A 23,413-nucleotide genomic window follows, 5' to 3' on the forward strand; every position below is an offset into this window, starting at 1 on the left:
TAAGTTTCATTTTTCATTAAACATCCCCTGAAACTGGCATGTGGCTGGCTTTTATTTGTACCTATTTGGTCTGTAAAACCGATCTTTACTTCAGCTTCGACGTTCAACGTGAGTAGAAGGGCAGTTTCAATATTCATCTATAGTTCAGGGCGATAATTGTGTTACAGCCATCCACACGTAGTATTTATACACAAACCAACCAACGTAGGAATGCAGATATGTAGAATTGGAGAATGAAAAAAAAGAAATAGCAATATTTCCTGCACTGGCCCTCTGAATCCACCACCGAGGTGCTTGCCCAAAGGGAGAAAAAGTAAGTAAGGAGCGTGACTTTGAAAGAAGCGCGACGAGGGGTATCATCGGAAAGGAATGAGTTGTAATTGTCTGGCAAATAACCTGGCGCATGGTGTGGCAGAAGAATAGATAGACAACAGAAAGGAATAATTTCATTCAGAATGCGACAAAGCAGGTCGTGAGCGGGGTCGTAAGTGTGCTTTTAATTGAAGGCGCCCATGCTGGACGGCGGTGTTTGCTGGTATACTTGGTACATATATGCCTGGTAGAGGTGCTGGGGGACATTCTGAGTATTGAAGCCTGGCTGACCCATGTTAAGGATGCCACCAGGTGCAAGATTGGGAGATTGATTGCCGTATGGGATGGCAGAAATGGGAGTGGGAGTCATGGAAGGAGGAATCGAGGGAAGTCCGCCATTACGACGAATAGTAGAGGTACGAGGGCTGCTCATGTCCGGAGAGCGAAGGGCAAAAGGATTGAAAGGATCCGAGGAAGGCGAAAACGCAGAAGGTGGCTGAGAAATACGGCCGCGTGGTGCGGGAGCTTGACCATATGCAGGATCAATGTGCAGTTGCGGGGGCCCAGACTGGGGGTTCTGCCCACCCATCTGCAACGCAGCCATCATCGAAGCCAAACCCTGATCATTCGAAGGGTAGCCTGACGGAAGGCCAGGCACTCCATAGTGATTCGGGTTTTGACCCTTCTTGCCAGGCGGACCATTAGTGGTGTACGTGGGCTGGTAGTTTGGGATGGGAAGACCAACTTCTTCAATCAGCCGGCGATACGCCTGGGTAGCGATAACCTTGAGCTCGATTAATACCCGCTTAGTGGCCTCGATATAAGTTGGCTTGTCAATAGGGTCAATGAATGGGCTAGTTAGGATCTTGTGCACAACAGCGACACCATTCACTTGATCACCCAACACGTCAGTGAGAACATGGTCCCCGGGAGACGAGAATAGCGCCTGGACGATTTGACGAGATGCTTCGAACTCGATCTTCTGGTTGACAATCCTAAGAACAGTTAAAGATGCCAATTTGTGCGTGCACAGGTGCGATAGATGAGGTGTGAAACGAGGCGCGAGAAGGTTGTACCGTGAAGGGAAAGAAGACGTGTCAAGCAACCATGTCAGCAGCAGCGCGCCGTTAGGGTTCGTCGCCAGAGGAATAGAGTTCAAGATCACGGCAGTAGCAATACGACGTTGCTGGCTCAACGTGATATGCGGGCTCTCAAGACATGCTCTCATGCTGCGTGCACCGAAACGACCTTGTGCGATCTCCCACATACGATCGACCATAGCGTCGAAGATGAAATCATTAGCAGGAGCCCCGAAGCGTAGACAACACCTAATAATTGCTCAGTTATCAATGATACCGACAAAGAAACATCGTTGCACGTACTGAACCACATAATTACCAAACTGATCAAGCAACAACGGTGGAGCATAAGCCCTCAAATTTTGTACGATGAGCCCGACCTCCTCGGGAGTCTGGACACACTCGATGATCTTCTGTGCAGCCCAAGTACCGTTCTTGTGAATGCCGATCATCGCCAGATGAGGCGTGATTCTCTCAAGCATCGCGAACCGTGGCACAGAAGAGCACTTTTCAAACAGCTTTTGTACGACCTGCAGCACACCCAGGTAAGCCACAGCAACCGAACTCGGCGTGGGGATACCCACCGTGTTGCCCAGCCAGTCCGAGGCCAAGTCGACAATCTCGCCATCCAAAAAGTCACCAGCAACTTGATCAGTTTCCTCCACGGTCATTGTCCCAGAATCCAGCCTTTTCCGGAGTTCACGCAATTTTGAAGCATCCCAGCGCCTGTTGTTAGGTCTCTCAGAAACGAGTGGAATCGTTGTGTAATACATCGTCGGGGGGCGGAACTCTGCGAACCCCGTGTCAGAAGCCCTCTGACATCAGTGGCCGAAAAACACGTACCAGACAACGACTGAATATCAAAATCAGCATCAGGGCTACCGGCCGTCAACTCTTTCATGATCATCTGCTGCTCCGTGACCGACGGCAACCAGCCAGCAGGCTTCGACAAACCATCAGAAACATACGCGATATTATGCATGCCAGAGCCAATCATGCTAAGCAAGAGATTCGAGCGATAGTTCTCCACCTGACCACCAAGCACTTGCTGATCTGCTGGAATAGTGGACGCGCCCTTCACGCTGCGAAGAGCATGGATAGTGGCTCCGACGCTCAAATCACCAATACCCTGCACTGCAACGCTGGGACTGTCATCTTGCGTTCCGTTTCCTTCTTGACCATTCTTGACAGGGACCTTGGCAAAGCCGATACGAATTGCACCAACGTCGCTGCCAAGGACATCACGACCATTCAAGGCCTTCCTGGCACGCACAGCGTCATCCAGACGTTCAAAGTTAACTACCCAGATGATTAATATCAAAACACTTCACGAGACTTAACACTCACTGAATCCACAATTTTTATGCGTCAATACCCTCGCGGATTCGATAGGTCCATAAGGACTGAAAACGCTCAAGATCGTCGCAGGTGTCGTAGTGCTCGGAATAGACCCAATCCACAACGCACGAGTAGGCGTAGATTGCAGCTGCGCGTCCAATCCACCAAGGCCAGGGCTGCTGGTCTTGCTCAAGCCACTAGGAGACGTAGCACCAGAGTTTGTAACAGTCGTGCCCTTGGCAGGGGCAACAGGAGCACTGTCCGCCTTCCCAAAGCCAATGCGTACGGTCTGCCCGTTCGGCATACCGATGTTCCCACCTAGACGGTTGAGCACATCGTCTTTGGCTCGAATAGCATCCGCTTGATCAACAAAATTAACAAAACCGCACTCCTGGAACCAATCAAAACATCAGTATCTCCTCGTCCAAACAATCTCAATCACGTACCTTTTCCGGCAAAAGCCTTAAACTCTCAATAGCACCATACGGCGCAAACACATGAATAAGCTGCTCGCTCGTGACAGCGCTATCCAAATTCCCAATCCACAACGACCGCGTAGGGGTCTGGATCTGCGAGTTATTATTCGCCTCGGTCTTGGGGGACACGGCCCTTCCCTGCGAATTGGGTGCAGCGAGATACGACGACGCACGACTCAACTCGCCATTAGGGAAATGCACTGTCGGTGAAGACGTCCCACGCGCACTCGACATCTTCGCATCGCTCTTCAAAATACCAGCCGGATTAGACAGATTTGCAAGACTCCCACTCGCAGCCGCAAGATCGTTGAGATAGGGGGATTGAGCTTCACTAGTCGTGGCACGGCGCTGAAGGGTACGAATGGGATCATCAAGCGTTCCTACAGAAATTGCTCTGGGTCGGGATGAGAGAGCGCTCGCAGGCGTTAGATGGTCGCCCTGCTTGAACCCCTTCGCCACGTATGACGAGTGAAAGAGACTAGCGTCTGACATGGAGCCATCGTAAAGACCCAACCGTTGACGTTCGTACGGTTGAGTATCATGCCCATCAAAGTACTCCTCTTCCTCCTCCGCATTAGGGGTGGCGAGGAGAGACGAAGCGCCGGACGAGCGCGTACGATACGGGTTTGAAACCGTACTGGCCCTCAAGCGTGGTGGATTAGCGAGGTTCCCGGCGATAGCGGCCTGCGCTTGAGTCCGTAGCTCAGATATAGTAGCAGCAGGTGGTGGTCGGAGACTATCATCCAAGCCAAGGTAATCCAAGGTATGAACATCAAAATCATCGACCGAATCTGCGGACGTAACGGAGCGTAACTCATCCAGAACAGGAAAGTTGGATCCCGATCCATTGGCGGAGGATAACCATGACGATGAGAAGATAGACGGGCCGAATGCGTTGGAGAGACCGGCGGAAGGCAGCGTTAATGAACCTGACCTCAAGCGACTGTTGCGCTCGGAGCCGACAGATGTGGGAGCTGCCTGTGGAGCCGCTACAGTTGTGGTATGCCGAATGCTAGGACGCGGGGGTACGAGAATGCTAGGAGGCGTATTAGCGGCCTGCCTCTGTTGCAACTGTTCGGCAAACGATTCCGTCGAAGGAGCAGCACTGCTCAGAGTATTAGATGCAGCAGCGAAGCGCTGTGCAGCGAGATGGACATCAGAAGGCAGCGTTCCGGCTCGCGCTCTCCTAAAACCTGGTGGATAATTAGAAGGAGATGTGGTAGAATCATCACTGGGGGAAGCGACGGTGAAGTCGTTCGGGGGAGAACCGCTCGGAGGAAGAGCGCGCAGCGCAGGTGGCCTATATCTAGCACCGTTCAGCCGTTCTTCCGCCTGGATCTCCCGTGCCCTGTTCACAAGCGTGGTAAACGAAGCAGATCGGCTAAAAAAGCTAGGAAAAATGAGACGTACCTCTTTGCATAAGCAGCAGAAGGAGCTGGAGGAGGGGTCTTTCCCGAGGAGACTCGTGAATAGGAGCCATTGTTGTCAGAGGCAGATAAAGACATTATAGGGCTTATTTTGGTGGAATTAGGATTAGCGTTGGGTGGATGGGATGATTAACGGACGACTGGTCCGTTGTTTTTGTCGTGCAAATGATAAGACTTGATGCCCAAGCTGGACCTATGATTGAGATGCGAGCCTAGACGAGCAGGGTCGTTTCGTTCGTTTTCGCGGTGGCAGTCGCGAAGCGGGTCGAGACGTGAATTAGCCTGTCACAAAAAAAAGAACGGAATAGAAAAAGCCAAAAAAAAAAGAGTTAAAGCAAGGATATTGGATTGGACAGTCAGTCCAGAGAGGATGTACTTTAGAAAGCCTGGCGACTGGGACCAGAGAAATATGCAAGTACTAAGTAAGATGATGCTACAAATTCAGTGGTTGGGAGAAACCTTGAAAGAAATCCCACTCTAGCTTTTCACACTCCGCTATTCTTCCCATCATGAACTTACGAATAATTTCATTGTGTTACGCCCAAGATTCTTGTTCGTCCACCGCATCAGAAAAGAAACTAGTAAATAATATCCGAGTACTGCCTCAAGCGCAGTTTACTATCTGGAACACGTTGATTGGTGATTGATCATCATGATTTGTTTAAACGCTTCCTGATTACTGTATGTGTACCACAAGCGAGTAAACTATGAGTGGGGGCTGTGAGCTATAACATACAAACGAAAGCCGTCGCAAGACAAAAAATGGAGGACGAATGTGTATGATGCAATCGACCCCATGCTCGCAAAAAAGTAAAAGGGCGAGCGAAAGGGTTGACTGGTGAACCTAGAATACTTGGCGCATCTTTGCGCAAAGAGGTATATGAGAGAGACGGGTCGATAACTGATACAGCTCTAACGAACGAAGCTAGCAAAAAAGCAACAAAAAATCAGTCCAGAACGAAGACCTGCAAGCAAGCAGTCAAGCAAAAGAGGGGGGCTTGAGACCTGATGGACCTTGCAGTGATGAAAATGAGTCGAGCAAATGCATGTCAAAGCAGTTCGACTGTCGGTCGAGTGATGCAGTGATGACCGAGAGTTGATGGAGTAGCAAACATGATGGTGGAGTTTCGGACCCCGATCGAACCTCACGCATGTCTCGGCCCCCTCATCCGGGGCCGCACACCCCGCGTGCGAGCAACAGCATCCGCAACCCGTTTCGACCGCCTCAACGAACGGCCATCTTTCAAACTCCTCGGCCCCTCTTCCACGATCTCCACGTCCACGTCAGCATCAGCGTCAGCGTCCGTGTCTTTATCGCATTGGTGGCCTGCGTTGTCATCACGCTCCCCGTCCGCGTCTTCATCACGTTCACCGGCGTCTTCATCCCGAGCATCCATAAACACATCACCCTTTGCATAACCCTCGCCCTCCTCCCAATCAGGATACATGCACAACACCCGAAACATCTCCGCCTCCGTAGGACTCAGCGGTGGCTCTCCGCTTCCAATCCCATGACCATTTCCGAGATCGGCACTTCCCGGTCCAAAATCAGTGCGTCCAACTTTGAGACCGGTGCTTCCACTTCCAATGCTGGTGTGTCCGCCCCCCAAACTAGCTCGTGGACTCCCAAAGTCAACACTACTCCCGAGGACGCTCCCCCTCCCAAAATCAATCTCACTCCCGAGACATGCACTCCCACTTCCAGAACTAGTACTTGGTCCTAACCCCGACGCAAGCACTGCCAGCGCAATATCAAATGCAGGAAGCACAGGTTCTGCTTCGACTTCTGCTTCTGGCTCGGCGTCTTCAGTAAGACTCCATACCTCGTGGGCATTAGGTATAGGCCTGGGAAGTACGGGGCTGGTGGATGCGGGCAATGACGACGGCAATAGCGGCGAAGCTGAATGTGAATGTGACTCCAAAGATGATGAATGTGGATGCGATTGCGAAGAAGACGGCAGGGGATACGGTTCGGCCCGTGACGAAGGCGCAGAGGGCAAAGTTGATTGAGGTGGAGATAACACAGACGACGCCCGTGCCGACACCAACGACGAAGAAGACGACGATCCCTGACCCACAACCCTCCCGCCCTCAAAACACACCCCAAACTGCCCCAACATCCTCCCAGGTTTACTCGTCCTCCAGAAATCCCTCAAGGCGCTCGGGAACCGCATCACAAGCTCGTCGCTTAGGAATACCTCTACGCTTGTTCTTAGCGTCTCGTCTTGAGAGTAAGGCTGTCCTGTGCGTTGAGTACCCGCCTGAATACTGGTCCTCAAAAATTCCCTCGCACAATCCAACGACACCCACACCCCTGCCACGGCCAAATTCGGATGCTCAAACTGCACAGCGCTCGGCGGAAGAACTGGGACCGCAGTAGCACAAGGTGATGGCGATGGTGAAAACGCAGCAAGCAAGGGTGTAAGGTTTACGAAATCAGTGTCTAGCCTCCTCAAAAGCGTGCGCGTCGTGCGGGGTGCGTAAAGAGGCAGCGTAGTTTGATACACCGGTATTCCTGGAACTCAATTAATGCCCGATACAGACCACAGACAGAGAAGAATCGAGACGAAATGAAATGCGACTTACCTTCGACCTGTGTAGCGCTAACAGGTGGATCGCACGGTACGCACGTGTGGACTACTACTACTTGATCTTTGCGTTCAGGGAGAGGCTCGGGATCAGTCATTTGGCAGTCTTCACCTGGTGATAATGAAGTGTTAGGTGCAGGTGATACGAATCGTGTCCGCCGAGTTCCCTTTTCCCATTCTAGCTCGAGCTCGGTAATGTGGACACTATCAGGACCAAGCAGTTCTGCATCTTGCCAGTCCAGCACGCTGTTCTTGCGTTCCAGGGACGGTTTCCTTGAATGTGTGGGCCGAAGAGGGGAAATATTGACCCTTGGAGACCCAGGTAGTGCCGATGAATGATGGAACATAAACCCCGTGCTCGAACCCGGGGATGTTGGAGAAGGAGTGAGTGGCGACATAGGAGAGAGTGGAAACCCACTCCATGGCACACTCGTAGGCGACAACGACAGCCCATTCGGCGCCTCTGGAGCATCTTCCTTCTTGACTTCAATCTCCCCACACGCACCCGCCCAGCCACTATCAAACTCCCATTCCCACATCTCAAGTTCCTCAACCTTGACCTCTGGAGCGACTGCATGGCGACTTTCGTTTTCCCGCGCCACCGAAGCGAACCCAGACTCTGGGGATGAATATGACCGCGCACGATTGAGATCTAGGTCCTCCCAAGCATCTAGCATGTCTCTCACGTTGTGACTTGTGCCAAGACCATTATCTTCTCCTTCGTCTTCTACTTTCACGCTCACACCTCGAGATTCCTCTTCATCGCTTGAGAAATCGAAGTCGATATCCTCCTCGTGATCAGAATCTGGCGGAGGTGATGCGCTTCCTCTGGATTGGTCGATGGGTGGCGGGGGAAAGATGTATTGAAGGGAGGGAGGGGATATGGGGGTGTAACATGGGACTGCGATTGATCTGCGAGGATAGGGTGGGAGGCAAAATGGTTCTGGACTGATATCGGGCTCTGCTGGGGACATGTCGATGTCATCGTCAGAGGAAGTATCATGGGAGAGATCAATGATGTCTGTGGGATCTGTGGTAGTGGGAGAGGGACGGAGACGTAAGGTGAGTTTGACTTTTGGAGGTCTTTCAGGTTCGTCTTCTTCTTCGTCAGAAGAACTGGAGGCACTCTCTGCATAACCGCTATCTACAGGACTGGAGCTGGGCGGTGGACTGGCGCTCTCTGAGAGTCTGTCAGTGGCACGACAGCGTCTTGAAATGAGTCTTTTGCGTTTCTCTCCGCACTTTTCCATTGAACTGTGAGATTGCTTTCGAGGCTTTGTATTGGAATTGGAAGCGGGATAATTTGAAAGGAGAATACCAGCACGAGAAAAAGGGCAGGAGACGCCACTAGCTTTTGAAAGATACCATACGATTGTGCCACGACGAAAGTTTGTACGGCGACCAGTAGGAATGTTCTGATTGGGACACGTGGTGTCGAGTGGTTGCCTTTGTAGGGGTGCGCCTCCTACGCGGGAATGCAGTGCAGGAACGAGATCGTCGTCAGCGGGTGTGCCAGAGAGGGTATGTCGAAGAAGAAGAGGGTGATCTTGTTGAGCCTCGCATCTCGAGAGATGATTTCGGATGTAAGTAGTTATTGCTTGCGACGCAGCAGAAACACTAGGGTGTTGTGAGCAGGGTGAAGAGAGGAAAGAAAGGAGAACATACTTCTGACACACGAGGCCGAAGTTTAGAGTCATTTCCGCAAGGTCCTTGATCGTCATAGCACGATTGTCCTAGAGATACACGCGTGAAGGTATGAATGGGAACGAGGAAAGGGACTCACCACGCTGAGGAAGCAACGACCGATAGCATGAAATACCTTGCTGGTGGCGTCTTCTGGGTGTAGCATGACATTTGGTAGTGGAAATATTGGAAATTGAGATTGGTTTTGAGTTGATTCTGTTTGTGTTGGATGTGGTACTGGTTTTATACGCCTTGGTTGTGGTGATTGACGAAGACGAGCGCTCGGTTTAAGGATTGAATTGTTCCTTATTCTTGTACCGTAATTGTGTGAATGTGAAGTATCAGACATTATAAAACATTAGTTGTTGAGTTCGTTAAGTCGACCAGCGAAGGAAAGGCCTTAGTGAGTGAATGGATGGGTGATGGTGGTAAGAGGAAGAGAAGCGTTACACACCAAAAAAACCAGATTACTGCGTATCCCCCCGATCAAAATAACGTAACCCCTTTTTTATCATATAAAATAAACTTTAATTTTACACAATGCCGTCATGGACAAAACTAATTTAATATTTGATTTTTTTTTCTCCCTTTGTCAGCATGCCTATTGTGTCTCACCAGAGCGCTTCTCTCAAACTCCGGATAGTTCGCTTCTTGGCACCCCCCTTATCAGTCTCACGTCCCCAGTATCTTGCCGCTCGTCCATTTGTATATCAGTTTGCGCCGTAACCACGCCAACTTTCGTAATAGTGAACCTCCCGAATGACTCTTTCCAAAGATCGGTACCCTCCACGTAAGGTGAATTCTTTCCCATCATGCGTTTGGTGAACCGTGAATGCGTTGATCGATGCCTTGATGTGTAGCGCGTGTAAGGAAATGTCTGCTATTCTCACGACCCCAGCACTTTAGCTTGCTGCGCTGTCTTTTCGGTGATATCCTGAATGATATGGACTCGGATGGGATCGCCAAGCCGTACTACACCCGTGCGCCACTCTGAAGGCGACTTTGTTCAATTGACACCGTTTTCAATGCCAGGTCATGATTGGGAACGGAACAAAGGCTGTCTGTATGATAGTCTAGACCAGATCTGCTAGTCCCTCTACTGTGCAGCTCTCAAAGATCCCCAAAGTAGATATCGATACGCATACGAGCTAGTCTCCCAATGGAAGCAAGTCGTTGATGATGATAGAAGGAACAACTGACTTCCGTGATCTGCCTACGGAAGACTAATATAAAAACAAACCTAAAATTTATCAAATCAATTCTTAGTACATAGAGCGGAACAACCCAGGATCCCTCCCTTTTGACGCAGTTGTATTGTCGCTGTAACCAAAAGTCATGGTCTTGTACCACAGCTAGAACCCCATTGTAAAGTCTAAACGCCACCAGCAGTTACGCCACTGATGGCCCTGCTTCAGAGGTCCGCGAGCCCGAGACTCAACGCTATGAATCAAGAAAGAACACCTTCCCTAATTGATCGGGCGCAACAGGCTCGAGGTGACTTTCAGCACGTGTCGTGTTTGCTCGTGTCATGACTGGGACAAAGGCTGCGGACTAGTTATACTGATGCCCTGTAGGCTGGATACTATATATAAGACATGAGAACCATGTGCTGCGGCACTTGCAAAATGTGGTTCTCATGAAAGGACATTACAAGCAAAGATCCAAATGAAAGCGCAAAGCTAAAAAAAAAAAAAAACTCCAGATGCAGTCATTCTCACAGGATGTTTACGCCACAACCCTTTCAAAACAACGGCGAAGACGCTCGCAGAAGAACGTAACAAGTTGTGAGAATCCACCAAAACCTACACACATGCTATCTTCTCGAACAACAAGCGAAACTACTGTTACTGAGAAATTAGGACATCACCAAGATACGTTCGTTGTTATGAATCCGCTCCCATGCTTCGTCCCCCAGATTACACGACGGAACTCAAAAATATGACATGTTCGGGTCGTAATCCATTTCGTCCTGAGCAGGTGAACCTTGCCTTAGCTAACCGCAAATGGAACAATGACCAAAGACAAACCTTGAATTTGCATGTGTCGGAACTAGTTTGATGCGAAGGTTGGGTTATAATTGGTCTCAAGGCAGGTGTGGATGAGTCACTTGAAAAACAGGACCGTCATCAGTCAGGTTGAAGTTGGACGCTTTTTGTCCTTCCACCGTATCGAAGACCTAGCCTCAAGCCACATAGAACGCTCATACCCTGCACCACTGTGCGGGAATACATTGTTGTTGGATCTACATTATTGTCCTCGGGAAGAGGTGAGTTACTCACGTCCACTTCGATATTGGGCCACTTTAAATACTGGGCATGGCCAAAGCACAACGACAACTACCTGGTGGTCGACCGGTATTGGAAGAATATGTGGCGGAACGGTCAGAGTCGTAGATGCTCTGGCGATAATTGGGCTTTGAGACATTTTTTCCAAATTCGAGTGAAGACTCCGCACGGACCTGCCATATTTTTCGATTGTCAGCGGTTGTTGACAGCGTGGTAGGTTTGGTGGTGCAAAGTGATGGCTACTCTCTTTCGACTTGACAGGTACGAGTATAGAATTCTTTGTGTGCAGGCTTCATGAGCTTACTTGTCCTGAATTCCGACCAACGCTGTGCGAAGAATATTTTTTCGTAAGAATCATACGGCACAGTCGTTGAATTGGACGCACCACTGGAGTTTGCATGATCAATACTGCAGACCATGCAGGTTATGAGCCTCGTATTATGCGAATACAGAACGAGTATACTGGTGTGCACTTGGGGATTTCAAGTTTGTCCAGTGATCAGCGATGGTATACGTGTCGACGTGTCGATTAGCTCGCTGGCCGCCTCGACGAGCCGGAGGCGGATGAACACATCAGTCTAATGACTGTCCTTCTACCGGTTTATCCATATACTGATATTGCCTATACCATGGAGAAAGAAGATCATTAGAAGGAGCTTCGACGGCTGTTTGAAATGAAGGAATCCCATAGTCACGTGAAGTCGCGACACGCTCACCGGCGAGGACGGCGCCATCATCTCTTATATACATGATCCCATCACCCCGAACATAAAAAAGATCTGCGTGGCCATAAAATAAAGGTTACATGCTCGCACGGCTGATGAGCACATATAAGGAATGAAAGCCATGCTGCAGCTGTGTGAATGAGGCGGCGCCACAGCCCCAGGTAAGCAATATGTCTCCGCTCAAAGGATAGTTATGTAAATGTTTGGTAGATGTCCCTATTCTTAGACGGCGAAAATGCGCATCTGGTTACTGCGCATGCCTGATAATCATGCGCTGGCATTGCAGAGTACTCCAGCAGTCACTGCGATAGCTATCTAGTCGAAGTAGTAGTCCAGGATGTTTTGGAGGTATGTTGTATGCTTTGTCTTACCGTCACTAGCAGCACAGGTCCCGTTGGGCTTATCGCCTGATGGCAAGCCGTCACTGGAACTCGGAACTTCTACAATAACTCAACCATATAACTCTCTTGACTCGGATGATAGCCTCGACCTTTCATCTTGGCGGCTTGACGAGCCACCTCCTGCTAACGAAACAGGGCACTTTGTTTTCGAAACTGTAAATTCGCTGCTCCAGCATTGGCCGAACACACGCTATCGAAATGGTCAGTCCTTATCTTAACATTGGCACTGACGAATGTCTGACACATTGTTATTGCCGCGATCTACTAGGCCATACAATGGTTCCCGGTGTAATTCCCAAAGGCACCTTGTTGTATCATGGAGCTGTCAATAACACAATCCCTACGGTTCCCGAATGGACAGCCACAGATCCAGAACACTCCATCCTCTTCTGCAATGGCTCTCCCGATACAGGATGTTGGCACTTGACACTTGCAGCAACTCGTCCCCTCAAAATCCTCTACTTTGATGGGACTAGCGCAGCTAATACCCTAATTGGCCCTCTTGATACTCAGGATATCATTGCATGGGGAGAATTGAGACCTGACTGGCGGTTTAAGGAGGACCAGCGCCTCGTGGACTTGTGTAAATGGGGAGCAGAGTACGCTGTCGATGGTTATGTTCGGTAAGCCAATTTATCTAGCATCATCTCATCACGTATCGACCTCTTTTACAGAATGGAAATGGACTTGTATGTTCTTAAATTTCGCTTTGTGCTCCCCAACTGATCGATTTGCTTAAGTGAAGTCATGCTCTGTGACTTTACAGCTGGCCTGGAAGTCGTCTCCTGGTCTCACCTTGCTAGCATCGCCGAACCGGTATCTGCAGTCCCAAGAATACCTAATTTTATCAGCAAGTCTCTGTGGTTTTTGCCTTCCTTGTGTCTTCCTAATGTATATTTCTAGTGCTACGCATGTTCGAAGTGATGCACGCAGGGTCGTGGCACAATCGATACCCCGGGGATACACGAATAACCCTTGATCTGACTGGAATCGTCTCACTGTACGACACCACCCTCGCACCGTCACTCGTTAGCTCACGCGACGGCCAGGAACGATGCGACCACGACATGAAAGCTATATCTTCTGCGGATATCAAGGCGGTCAGGCGTAGCGTCTCTCGCATATTAGAGCGAGATCAGGGTGACACTAGTGGCATCGACTGGAAAACCCTTTTCAGAGTTATAATGGAACGTTACTCGGAGCGATTCGAGTTGATCGACTACCTTCTCAACTCAGAAAATGACTCAATCGTGGACCCAGCACTGCAGGTACATGTTCAGTTGCGCGTGATGCTCACACCATACATTTTCCACTCTACTGTGCCCCCCAGCGCATCGCATGACTCATCTAATTCCTGGGCAACACCAGTGTTCAAAGCATGCGGGACCGCGCACACATCGTCAATCCTATCATACATCTCGAGCCTGAACCCCTCAGAACGCCTTTTGTTGCATGCAGTACAAATGACTTCGCGTGAAATATGTCGCGTTGTTACAAAGATGTGGGTGTCCGGCGTCCTCGCAGGACTTGATGTATATCTCCCCCGTGACTCCACTCCGGACGCTGAGCAAATGGCTCGCCTGATGAGTTCGTGGAGGCAAGAATTAAATGTTTTGATGACATGGCTAGATTGGAGCGTGTGGGTTAAGTGTCACCCAGCTTGTGCGCCCGAGGTAAATGTCTTGATATTATGTGTTGCTTATATACATCTTACGCCTTCCTTAGGAAATGTGTTACCTTCCTTCCTGGCCCATCAATACGCCAAGGGGTCGGCGGCCACACCATCCTCCCTATCATGGACAATCTGAGAGCAGTGATATTATCAATATAGACAGCTTACCTCTCAGGGACAGGCTACTCATGCAACTGGCGAGTCCGCAGGATGATGACTGGAAGAAGCCAAAGCCAAAGTGCATCAGACGAATTGCGCCATATAGTTTCTAGATTTTTATTTGAAACTAGTATTTACTAATGTCGCCCTCCCGGTGATGACCGGAGACTTCTTGGATACGCACAGCTACTATTCACGTCCTTTCTTGCTAGTTTCCTCGCGCGGCCATTACTGCCGCACTCTCATCTAGACAGCATGTGGCCATACTGTCATGTGTATATTACCCGATTGTGTATACCATCTCTCATGTGCCGCACAGCGTTGCGTCCTGTCCTGAGCCGTCCGATGCACGTATCAAATCATCAACTTCCTTGATGGTGGAGTAACACATCGACTGTCTCGCTCAGCATCAATCATTTTTTCTGCAGAAACGCGTGGATCTTTGTTTACAATCGAGACCGATCCATCAAAGAATATAGTAAGGAAGAGATGGAAACCTCAATTCCTGCGGGTGCTATGGAAGGTGATTATCCGGTAGTGAAGGCACGACGAAAGCATATGGAGGCAGGCAGAAAGCGGTGGTTTATACCACATCTTTGCCACCGCTGGTGCTACCTGAGTCAAACCATGCCTGGGGGTGTTGTTCTTCAGACGACAGAAGCACTACGCAAAGATACTTTGCTCCTGCAAGGTCATACACGGCAAATATTCCGGATGCCCATGCTACTTTCCGAGCATGAAATGAGGATACGGCTCGACAGGAAACTCATCTCCTACGAGTCATTTGTTCAAGCGCAAGTTGATTTTAGAATCGGCGCGATTATTCCCCCCTCGGAAGTGCGGACCGTAGGCGAGCCCTCCTGACATCCAAAGTTCATCTGCTGGCTCTATCTGTTTTTCCAGTGAGCCAATTGCAGCATACATAAATTTGCGTGGAACACGTCAAGTAATCCTTGAGTTTGTATAAGAGACTCCTGACCTCTTCTGACATTTCCCAACACAAGTTGTCCGCTACCATGTCGCTCACAGTGAGTCGTAAACACATCATATTAATATGAACATCACAGCTGAGACATTCGAGGTTGAATCGGTTACTACCCAAGAAGAAGCATGCCGCCTCCGCTCGTTCGACAGTAATGTCGCCTGGGAGATCGGGCACATCATCCGCGCCAATGTCCAAAAAAAGTTTACCCGCCCCGTCGTCATCTATATCGCGCACGCGAACTCATCCCAGCTCCTCTTCTTCGCCACCTCAGGACCTGGTACACTTCCCGACAATATGCACTGGGTGAAGCGCAAGGAGGCAGTGGTGCTCCGTTGGGGATGCTCAACGATGCGCATGAGATTATCGCTGCAGACCAAAACAAAGACACTCCAAGAAGTATATGAAATGAGCGATCCAAGTATATATGCGGTGCACGGCGGAGGTTTTCCGGTGAAGGTAGAGGGCGTAGAGGGGGTCGTGGGAGTGATAGTGGTTAGTGGTCTCACGCAGGAAGACGACCATAGTGTCATTGTGGAGGGTATCCAAGAATACCTTGCGAAGAATCCTTGAGAAATCGGCCGGTAAGTCGTACACCATCGGTGACCGTGTCCCATCGACAAGGTGGTTGTTCAGAATGAAAGAGATATGTCGAGGATGTGGAACTATGATAACTATGATTTAGTTCTGACCTGAATGCAAAAGTATAGGTCGGATGCGTTCGGCGTTCTGGGGTGTGCGCAAGCTGAATAGTGATCTGATTCGTCCCCAAAGTGCATGGCGATCTCGCGTCCCGCTCAACGATGCACTACGATTGGAGCGAACGCTCAATGCCTTTATAGATAATTTGTGTCTTTTTCGAGGTCCAGTATCCTGCATGTCGAAGATGTCAGTTCGGTAAGGCTTCAAAATCACCATGTAAACAAACTGACGTTCGCCACAGAAGTTCCTGAATATACTGTGTCGGCGGGCGACGATTGATCTATTCCAAGCAGTTCCCCACTGTTAACATCGCCCTTCTGTGTGTGATCCGTAAGAGTCGCTTCTAAGACAGAAGTTTGTTCCGCGTCATCCAGCTCTCTAGGGCTCAGAGGAAGATGATCTCCTTGCGGCACATCGGAAATAGGAGACACTAATACTTCATCGTGATCGGCGTGTGGGGAGTTGGGGGAGGCAAGGCTATCATCTTCACAACTGTGAAGTGAGACTACAAAAGATGACCAATCTGAAAAAGAATAGCAGCCAAAACCGAGGCTGGGACGTCGAAGCACCTTGAGCATATTTAACATACATGTTCGTTAAGAAGACAGAAGATCAGACCTCGCTGAATGCTCCGAGCTCTGTATTGGAGAGATTTGGTGCTGCGATGAGCTCACCGACGTCCTCGATAAATGACTCTTCGAGATGAACCGAAGATGATGGATCAGTGATGGGATCTGGGTTGACCAGCTGAAGTTTCAATGACACGCTAGCCTGGTATATGGAAGGTTCTCCATTCCTCCCTCGTACGTGCACATGTCTCAAATTTTGTGAGACGACTAGAAAACTGTGAGTGAATGTTTATGATGACTTATGAGGGCCGCAGGACCTTTTGTTTCTGTTGATGTAGGTAACTGCACGTGGTCACGAGATGATGCAATCGGCACGTCCTTGGAGAGCCAACTCAGCATGCTGCACGATAACAAAGTATGTTTTGCTATCAAGTCAATGCATATAGACCAATCCTCCCTCACTAAGCTATTGAAGAGGGGATTGTTGAACTATGATCACCCACACGATAGGTAATGTCGCTTACAATTCAAATGACTCATTCCAGGCGTACTTTCCGGGGGTGGAGACTTGAGTTCGCTTGCGAACAGTGTCAACGCCGACCTGCACGTAGCATTTATAAGGCCCAGGTGGAAATTCAGGATTGTCTGGTTCTATGGAAACGCTGATATCTATGCGGCACGGTGAGCATCCTGCGGAATGTATCATTGCGATTTACTTGCCAGAAACCTGGATGTGGTAGTAGAGTTTCCGCCTTCCACCACACGATCGCATTGGGAGAGAATCCATCTATAGAATGCGGCAGCAACTGGTTATACACTAGGGTAGAACAGTTGTTGAGGGACGAGGAGTCACATCTTGGTCAGACGGTATGTAGTATGTCCCGTGAGCACGCACAGCAATGGTTTGATGCCTTCCCAGGGTCGTTCGTAGAACAAGTACTGCCAATGTTTGGAAAAAAGTTACACATAAATTTTGGCAACGTTCGGAAAGTGATCCTGATTAAAATCCATCTTCAACAGAATCAGTAAGTCGATTCATTGGCAGAACGGGTAGTAGGATAACGTTGTGTGCCTCACAGCAACTGCCCTAATGAGATCCGCACAAATACATGTCAACACAACGCGCGTCCGTACAGTGCACGCGGTCATGATTCATGAAGGTCTTTAGCCTTAGCACTTTAGATCATGGTGGCATCAACAAGTGAGCAGGTGAGTCGTAATGTTGAGCACGTTGAATATTGTGATACTCATTCAATTTGCAGTTAACAGCACTTGCTGGAACAACAGTTGGTGAGCAATCACTCGTTCGAAAACCCCCCGCATATACTTAACACCTCCAGTTGTTCACCCATTGGTCCTACTCTCTGTTACTGATCACCATGCGCGCACGGTTTCGCGTACCTCATCAAAGCGTGTTGTCGGCGTTCTTTTGGGCCAGGACAACGGTAAGACCGTTAACGTTGCCAATTCATTTGGAATCCCGTTCGAGGAGGATGAAAGAGATAGCAAGACGTGGTTCCTAGACCATAACTATATTGAGGGGATGTACGATATGTTCAAGAAAGTCAACGGTGCGTTCCTCTTTACCTGAGCAACCATCATAGATGCTATGTGAAATTGCAGCAAAGGAGCGGATGATCGGGTGGTACCACACGGGGCCAAAACTACGAGCTTCGGACCAGGAAATTAATGATCTTTTTAAACGGTACATTGCGAAACCAGTTATGGTTATCGTTGATGTACGACCGCAGGCCGTCGGAATCCCGACGGATGCATACTTTGCAGTAGAAGAAATCAAAGACGTATGCTCTTCCTCCTTTGCTATCTATGCTTGTACTGATTTTATGGCTCCAGGACGGCACAGAAACACGGAAAACATTCCTTCACGTCCCTTCTGCAATTGAGGCTGAGGAAGCTGAGGAGATCGGTGTTGAACATCTCCTACGCGATATCAAAGACTCAACCACCACCACCCTCTCAACACGCGTTTCTGAACAACTCGCATCACTTCAAGGTCTTCAATCCCGACTACGAGATGTGCACAAGTATCTGCTAGATGTTGCAGCTGGTACGATGCCAGTCAATCACCAAATTATTTACCACCTGCAAGACGCACTCAACCTACTTCCTGACTTGAGCAATCCGGTGACAACACAGAGCTTCGCATCGAGCACAAATGATCAACTACTCGTGGTGTATCTGAGTAGTCTTCTACGTGCTGTCATCGCGTTACATGCTCTGGTGGACAACAAGGCCACGATAGGGCGAGCAGAGCAAGAAGAAGGCATAGATGAGAAAGACAAGGACAAAAAGACAGTCAACGGCGACTCTAAAAAGTCGGAGGATGCCAAGAAGGATGCAGAAAAGGGAAAGGACTCGAGTAAGAAGGACGCAGACAAGGGACTATAATTCAGTCACCAAATGTTCTATCATTACTATCACCGGCACGACTCCATATTGCTGTGCAGAAGCAGCTTGCATTACATTTAGTTTTCCCTAGATGGTTAAACATGTGATGAGCACGTGCCCGATGAAGTGCCGTTTGTGATTATGGAAGCGCTTTTCTTTTTTCATTCGCTACCTTGAGGCATTTTTTGCGTCCTCCTCCTCTTTGCTCCGTAACCTTTCGAAGAAAAGTACGTCGGATCTTGTCTTGGATGTATACCTTGTCCAAAATGCTTGTCGCGTCGAGACCATCAATGGCTGCGTCAATCGTGCACGGACCCCTAACATTGATTTTTCCCTGACAGATTCTTTATACGACATGTCTGGCGCTCGTGGATGTTTCAACTGTGGAGGCTGTGCGTGGTGTTTCCGTGTTGTCTGTTCCCTGGCTTTTCAACATTCCCTCGTCGATATGGCGAAGGAAAGGCCCTATAGGCTATAGCCATTGCTTTTCCTTCGTTCTTATTTACATTGTCGATTTTCTCGGTGCTGACGTGGATCGCTATGTTCTTTTGCTCATATCTACCGATGACACATGTTATCATCGACGACTCGCACAAAATCGCAATATATTGCATTGCTCGTCCTAATTATCTGCCTCGCTTGGTTCCGTACCTCCGATCTTCATGAAGGCAGTCGGTCATCAAGCTGCTAACTGCCCCAAGGCAGGGACTCCTACTTGGTAATTATTGATCTTGTTTATGCTGTGCTTCGTCTCATATTCACTCACCTTGTTTAGCTACAACTGTATGTTATTCCATTGCCGAATCCATTTTTGCAGTGTTCACGATTTCCTCAGGTGGCTTGGAGGGTCATGTTTCTCGTGATTGCACGATGGAGGTCAAGGCTAAGTCTTGCTACAAATGTGGTCAAGAGGGTCACATTGTATGTTTTCTGAGGATGTTGGTCAATCTTTTTACTCATTGGACTCAGTCTCGCGATTGCCCTGACGCTGGTGCAGGCGGTGGCAGCTATGGTGGGGGATTCTCCAGCCAGGAGTGCTACCGCTGCGGCAAACCCGGCCACATTGCGCGCGCATGTCCTGAGGCCGCAGGAGGCAACTCTAGCTATGGAGGCGGAGGCGGAGGCAATTATTCTGCTTTTGGTGGCGGAGGCTCGAAGACTTGGTTTGTCTCTATTATGTCCATCTTGCATTGTACTAATTCGCCATACGCAGCTATACCTGCGGTGGTGTAGGTCATCTGTCGCGCGACTGCGTTCAGGGCTCTAAGTGCTATAACTGCTCGGGTGTGGTACGTTGCTCTGCATGTAAATGGTTCTTTGGTTCACATCCGCCGATTTAGGGCCACATCAGCCGTGACTGCCCTCAACCTCAGAGGCGCGCCTGCTACACGTGTGGTTCAGAAGGGTGAGCATGTCCAGATGTCCTCATGTTCCTCTTGTTAATCCACATCTTAGCCACATCTCTCGTGATTGTCCCGGTACGGCCGCTGAGGGTGCTTGAGTGATGTGATATCCATGTATTCCTAGCTGCTTAATGTCGATCTCTTTCTGGTTTGCTGTTGAAGTGTTTGGATCAGTTACTACGTGCTCCGTACGCGTATATGTTTGCAGAATACTGGCAGTTATTTGAAACACACCATTAATATCATTGTACCAGTTCATGCATGTTAGTACTTCGCAGGTTTGCAGGGTGTCCACTAACCCGGTTCACGCCGATTGTGTGCTGCAGGCCAGCCGAGCTTATTTTTTCCACGATCTGTTATTCGCTAATTTCCACTTACTCAACTTCTCTCCTCCGTCTACCGACACTCGCTTTCATTGTCCTCCATGCAAGCCATTCGCCTGGCGCGCCCTAGAGTCTCCTTACGCCGTCTGGCGACCATCGCTCAGGTGCCCACGTCCGGACCCTCGTCTGTGACCGCGTCTGTCATTCCTCTCTCTAACGTTGAGGCACAATGGGAAAATATATCTAAGAGCGAGCAGGCAGTTGTCCACAGGCAGCTCGAGGAGTTGCAGAAGAAGGACTGGAAGACGCTCTCTTTGGACGAGAAAAAAGCTGGTGTGTGTTGTTGTCCTTCCGTTCTTCGGCTGCTCCCGCTGACGGGTCTTCTGATGTCCTTTTTGGCCTATTATCTTATACTAAATCGCGCATTATCGTGACGTTGGGGTCGATGAAACGCTATTTTTTCTGGCGTAATGTACATCAATAGCATACTATGTTGCCTTTGGCCCGCATGGTCCCCGAGCTCCTGTCAGCCCACCTGGTCAGGGCTTCAAGGTTTTCCTTGGCACCATGGGCCTTGTAGGTGTCGCTGGATTACTCACCTTGGCTATCCGTTCACAGTGTAGGTTTTTTCTCGTTTTTTCTGTATGCTTGATCTCTGATACATGTACCCCTGGACCTTAGCTCCACCTCCACCGAAAACGATTACACGCGAATGGGAGGAAGCAAGCAATCAACGTGCACTCGAGCAAAAATCGAACCCTATCACTGGTCTGTCTCTTCGTCTGGATGTGTTTTCGTCGTGCTAATATCCTGCTCGTCGCACAGGCATATCATCGGAAGGGTACTCTGGAAAGGGCTACGTGGTGTCGAAATAAATGCACTTTGGGTTTACTTTTCTGTTGCTTATGCGCGCACTATGGACATTGTCCTGTGTCTGCTGTGAAGAGAAAAGACTTGCATTATACCGTAGAGTCTACCTTCCTTTTCTTTACTTCTGCATCTGTTGGAATCCATTTTGGTGTGCGATCAATGCGGCAATGCTATTTAAGTTTTGCAGACATCAAGAAAGGCATCGTTCGCGGCGCTTAGCATGGTAACCTTGAGTTTAAAGATCAATACGTAGAAAATAACCAAAGCTAATAAACGACAAGTGCGGCAAAGCTAGGCTGGGCAAACAGGTAGACAGACAAGCCACATTAGTTTCCGTTGTTCAGTCTTGTTCCGCGCTCGGAGCATATCATTCTACGCCACCCGACATTCAGCACCATAGCCACTCAATGACATTACCATGCACTACGAAACAACGGTTGAAAGGCAGTGAGAGGCATGTCGAATGCAAGCCACAAAAAATGCAAGCGGACCAACAGGTAGCGAGCAACCGACAAAGCTCTTCAAGGCACCTAGCCAACAGGTCTAATGCACCCATGGCACCAGCCTCCGCTTGGCAATTGTAGCATTATTAGCCGTGCAGTGCACGGTCAGATCCTCTCGATGTCATGATGCTCAAAGGCAATCAAAGCATGAATTTTATAGTCTTTCCGTGGGTGGGCGAGGCACAGGGGTACCACTGCCGACTCCGACTGAGACCTTGCTCGAACTGTAAGCCTCAATGGGTGCTTCCCCGACGGGTAGTTCCGACCTGAGGTGTCACCTCAGTATGACCATAGCACTAGCCAAACAATGCACGCACCGTAGCAGGAGTTTGCGCCTGCAAACGTATCCAATCACTACCAATGTTGATTCATGTGGGCACTGCTGAACCTTCTTTATTGAGTGTTATATTACACTGGGGCTGTAAAATTTCATCCTTGGAACGTATGATGTGATGGCGACTAGTAACGAGATATTTCAAGTGTGACACTTGTTGCATTTAGGGATATATTGCTGGACCGATGAGCGAAGCTGAAACAATTCTTAGACACAACGGCGAAATGCCATCTCGCACCCAAAAATCGGTGCCCGCAAACTGATGGACTGCAGCGGCAGTGGGCTCCAGATGGATCCGATGATACACCAGTGACATGGACAAACAAGCATTGCTTAGCGGGTTCTGAATCTGTGTCGGAGATAATGAATTTTCACACTCGCCGTCTTGTGAAATCGTTTCAAATTGAAGTCCGCATGATAAGACAGACCTGCGCACTCTAGTTGTCGTTATGCATTCCATAATCACCTCTGGCGGCCCATTGTATGAGGTAGGGACGTAAAATGTCGGAGTAAGCCATGTGGTGGTAAAACCCCCCGCCCCCAACGATGGAGTGGTTTGCGAGCTAAGGAATACAGACAGCACAAGGGACCCGCGCAACACGCATCAACGTTTATTGGAAAAAAAACCTCTTCTCGGGATAGGTAAACCGGTCACTGATCGGGCACCACGGGGGGAGACCTCCTGCAAATCTATTTCGGATATATGATCACAATGGGAATTAAGGCATTCCGTCGCTAGTCAAGCAAAATGCCGACGTTCAACTAGACCGCAGCGCTTTCTCTATTTCTTGCCCTCCTCGGAGTTCAGGAGTACCTGTGTGGAACAATACATCATCAGAGATGCGCCGGTCAAGATTGAACACGTATGAAGAGCGCACCTGCGGTCCACCAACACCATTTTCCCATTGTTGGTATTTTAGAGCGGTCGTACCTCTCTTCTCAGCCACGACACGCTCAGACTCTTTCAACGACTGTCGAACAGCCCGTGCGGTGATTTGGGCATATTTGTTGTACCTTCAGAGACGTGTCAATGCATGAAGATAGACAGAGTCCGCTGAATACGAACGTGAAAAAGTTTCGCCAAGTTGCACTGCTCATTGTGGAGGACGTTGAAGTTGAAGAATACTGTTCACGAAATTCTGGTGCAGTCAACGCTGAGACCTTCCGGAAATG

General features: G+C 49.3%; 9 protein-coding genes across 9 annotated transcripts; 5 read left to right on the top strand and 4 right to left on the bottom strand.

The window, feature by feature from the left end:
* Positions 1–109: 109 nt before the first annotated feature.
* Positions 110–5,099, bottom strand: F5891DRAFT_1101940 (uncharacterized protein). The gene is made up of 7 exons (XM_041363595.1): positions 4,616–5,099; positions 3,176–4,553; positions 2,739–3,120; positions 2,235–2,690; positions 1,976–2,181; positions 1,695–1,921; positions 110–1,640 (listed from the first exon to the last, which is right to left on the bottom strand). The coding sequence occupies exons 1-7, from the start codon at positions 4,708–4,710 to the stop codon at positions 497–499; spliced, it is 3,888 nt and encodes a 1,295-aa protein (XP_041231309.1). The 5' UTR covers positions 4,711–5,099; the 3' UTR covers positions 110–496.
* A 1,603-nt stretch (positions 5,100–6,702) lies between these two features.
* F5891DRAFT_624265 (uncharacterized protein) lies at positions 6,703–9,374 on the bottom strand. Its single transcript, XM_041372511.1, has 5 exons — positions 9,004–9,374; positions 8,886–8,953; positions 7,219–8,837; positions 6,926–7,147; positions 6,703–6,869 (listed from the first exon to the last, which is right to left on the bottom strand). Exons 1-5 carry the CDS (start codon positions 9,250–9,252, stop codon positions 6,763–6,765), a joined length of 2,265 nt encoding a protein of 754 aa, XP_041231310.1. The 5' UTR covers positions 9,253–9,374; the 3' UTR covers positions 6,703–6,762.
* A 2,696-nt stretch (positions 9,375–12,070) lies between these two features.
* On the top strand, positions 12,071–14,576 carry F5891DRAFT_624287 (uncharacterized protein). Its single transcript, XM_041372512.1, has 7 exons — positions 12,071–12,074; positions 12,124–12,515; positions 12,583–12,937; positions 12,989–13,003; positions 13,055–13,164; positions 13,218–13,987; positions 14,040–14,576. The coding sequence occupies exons 2-7, from the start codon at positions 12,251–12,253 to the stop codon at positions 14,256–14,258; spliced, it is 1,734 nt and encodes a 577-aa protein (XP_041231311.1). The 5' UTR covers positions 12,071–12,074; positions 12,124–12,250; the 3' UTR covers positions 14,259–14,576.
* A 579-nt stretch (positions 14,577–15,155) lies between these two features.
* On the top strand, positions 15,156–16,000 carry F5891DRAFT_624757 (uncharacterized protein). Its single transcript, XM_041372517.1, has 2 exons — positions 15,156–15,173; positions 15,227–16,000. The coding sequence occupies exons 1-2, from the start codon at positions 15,162–15,164 to the stop codon at positions 15,698–15,700; spliced, it is 486 nt and encodes a 161-aa protein (XP_041231312.1). The 5' UTR covers positions 15,156–15,161; the 3' UTR covers positions 15,701–16,000.
* F5891DRAFT_624716 (uncharacterized protein) lies at positions 15,755–17,485 on the bottom strand. Its single transcript, XM_041372516.1, has 6 exons — positions 17,119–17,485; positions 16,923–17,067; positions 16,716–16,864; positions 16,448–16,665; positions 16,060–16,398; positions 15,755–16,000 (listed from the first exon to the last, which is right to left on the bottom strand). The coding sequence occupies exons 1-6, from the start codon at positions 17,183–17,185 to the stop codon at positions 15,809–15,811; spliced, it is 1,110 nt and encodes a 369-aa protein (XP_041231313.1). The 5' UTR covers positions 17,186–17,485; the 3' UTR covers positions 15,755–15,808.
* Positions 17,464–18,928, top strand: F5891DRAFT_624380 (maintenance of mitochondrial structure and function-domain-containing protein). The gene is made up of 5 exons (XM_041372513.1): positions 17,464–17,607; positions 17,661–17,688; positions 17,739–17,969; positions 18,022–18,200; positions 18,253–18,928. Exons 1-5 carry the CDS (start codon positions 17,584–17,586, stop codon positions 18,805–18,807), a joined length of 1,017 nt encoding a protein of 338 aa, XP_041231314.1. The 5' UTR covers positions 17,464–17,583; the 3' UTR covers positions 18,808–18,928.
* A 648-nt stretch (positions 18,929–19,576) lies between these two features.
* F5891DRAFT_624626 (uncharacterized protein) lies at positions 19,577–20,252 on the top strand. The gene has a single exon (XM_041372515.1). It carries the CDS (start codon positions 19,678–19,680, stop codon positions 20,038–20,040), a length of 363 nt encoding a protein of 120 aa, XP_041231315.1. The 5' UTR covers positions 19,577–19,677; the 3' UTR covers positions 20,041–20,252.
* A 206-nt stretch (positions 20,253–20,458) lies between these two features.
* On the top strand, positions 20,459–21,628 carry F5891DRAFT_624382 (COX4, subunit IV of cytochrome c oxidase). Its single transcript, XM_041372514.1, has 4 exons — positions 20,459–20,866; positions 21,018–21,152; positions 21,215–21,301; positions 21,359–21,628. The coding sequence occupies exons 1-4, from the start codon at positions 20,635–20,637 to the stop codon at positions 21,406–21,408; spliced, it is 504 nt and encodes a 167-aa protein (XP_041231316.1). The 5' UTR covers positions 20,459–20,634; the 3' UTR covers positions 21,409–21,628.
* A 1,393-nt stretch (positions 21,629–23,021) lies between these two features.
* Positions 23,022–23,338, bottom strand: F5891DRAFT_1182804 (mitochondrial ATP synthase epsilon chain-domain-containing protein; the record flags this gene model as incomplete). Its single annotated transcript, XM_041366217.1, has 3 exons — positions 23,022–23,054; positions 23,119–23,254; positions 23,307–23,338. The coding sequence occupies 3 exons, from the start codon at positions 23,336–23,338 to the stop codon at positions 23,022–23,024; spliced, it is 201 nt and encodes a 66-aa protein (XP_041231317.1).
* Between the last annotated feature and the right edge of the window lie 75 nt (positions 23,339–23,413).

The sequence above is a fragment of the Suillus fuscotomentosus genome, assembly GCF_016647785.1.
Source record: "Suillus fuscotomentosus strain FC203 chromosome Unknown F5891scaffold_6, whole genome shotgun sequence".
In the NCBI taxonomy this organism is placed as follows: Eukaryota; Fungi; Basidiomycota; class Agaricomycetes; order Boletales; family Suillaceae; genus Suillus; species Suillus fuscotomentosus.

Bases quoted from the DNA above. Each gene is read 5' to 3' on its own strand.
- F5891DRAFT_624382 (XM_041372514.1), top strand. From the start codon at position 20,635: ATGCAAGCCATTCGCCTGGCGCGCCCTAGAGTCTCCTTACGCCGTCTG. The intron at 21,153-21,214 runs GTAGGTTTTTTC...CCTGGACCTTAG, and splicing joins CTTGGCTATCCGTTCACAGT to CTCCACCTCCACCGAAAACG. The intron at 21,302-21,358 runs GTCTGTCTCTTC...CTCGTCGCACAG, and splicing joins AAAATCGAACCCTATCACTG to GCATATCATCGGAAGGGTAC.
- F5891DRAFT_624265 (XM_041372511.1), bottom strand. From the start codon at position 9,252: ATGTCTGATACTTCACATTCACACAATTACGGTACAAGAATAAGGAAC. The intron at 8,838-8,885 runs GTATGTTCTCCT...ACAACACCCTAG, and splicing joins TTCGGCCTCGTGTGTCAGAA to TGTTTCTGCTGCGTCGCAAG. The intron at 7,148-7,218 runs GTAAGTCGCATT...ATTGAGTTCCAG, and splicing joins TAGCGCTACACAGGTCGAAG to GAATACCGGTGTATCAAACT.
- F5891DRAFT_624380 (XM_041372513.1), top strand. From the start codon at position 17,584: ATGGTGGCATCAACAAGTGAGCAG. The intron at 17,689-17,738 runs GTGAGCAATCAC...TAACACCTCCAG, and splicing joins ACTTGCTGGAACAACAGTTG to TTGTTCACCCATTGGTCCTA. The intron at 18,201-18,252 runs GTATGCTCTTCC...TTATGGCTCCAG, and splicing joins CAGTAGAAGAAATCAAAGAC to GACGGCACAGAAACACGGAA.
- F5891DRAFT_624287 (XM_041372512.1), top strand. From the start codon at position 12,251: ATGTTTTGGAGGTATGTTGTATGCTTTGTCTTACCGTCACTAGCAGCA. The intron at 12,516-12,582 runs GTCAGTCCTTAT...GCGATCTACTAG, and splicing joins GAACACACGCTATCGAAATG to GCCATACAATGGTTCCCGGT. The intron at 13,165-13,217 runs GCAAGTCTCTGT...GTATATTTCTAG, and splicing joins AAGAATACCTAATTTTATCA to TGCTACGCATGTTCGAAGTG.
- F5891DRAFT_1101940 (XM_041363595.1), bottom strand. From the start codon at position 4,710: ATGTCTTTATCTGCCTCTGACAACAATGGCTCCTATTCACGAGTCTCC. The intron at 2,182-2,234 runs GTACGTGTTTTT...CGGGGTTCGCAG, and splicing joins TGATATTCAGTCGTTGTCTG to AGTTCCGCCCCCCGACGATG. The intron at 1,641-1,694 runs GTACGTGCAACG...AGCAATTATTAG, and splicing joins TTTGGTAATTATGTGGTTCA to GTGTTGTCTACGCTTCGGGG.
- F5891DRAFT_624716 (XM_041372516.1), bottom strand. From the start codon at position 17,185: ATGGATTCTCTCCCAATGCGATCGTGTGGTGGAAGGCGGAAACTCTAC. The intron at 16,666-16,715 runs GTCCTGCGGCCC...ACAGTTTTCTAG, and splicing joins TACATCAACAGAAACAAAAG to TCGTCTCACAAAATTTGAGA. The intron at 16,399-16,447 runs GTCTGATCTTCT...AATATGCTCAAG, and splicing joins AGCTCGGAGCATTCAGCGAG to GTGCTTCGACGTCCCAGCCT.
- F5891DRAFT_624626 (XM_041372515.1), top strand. From the start codon at position 19,678: ATGGAGGTCAAGGCTAAGTCTTGCTACAAATGTGGTCAAGAGGGTCAC.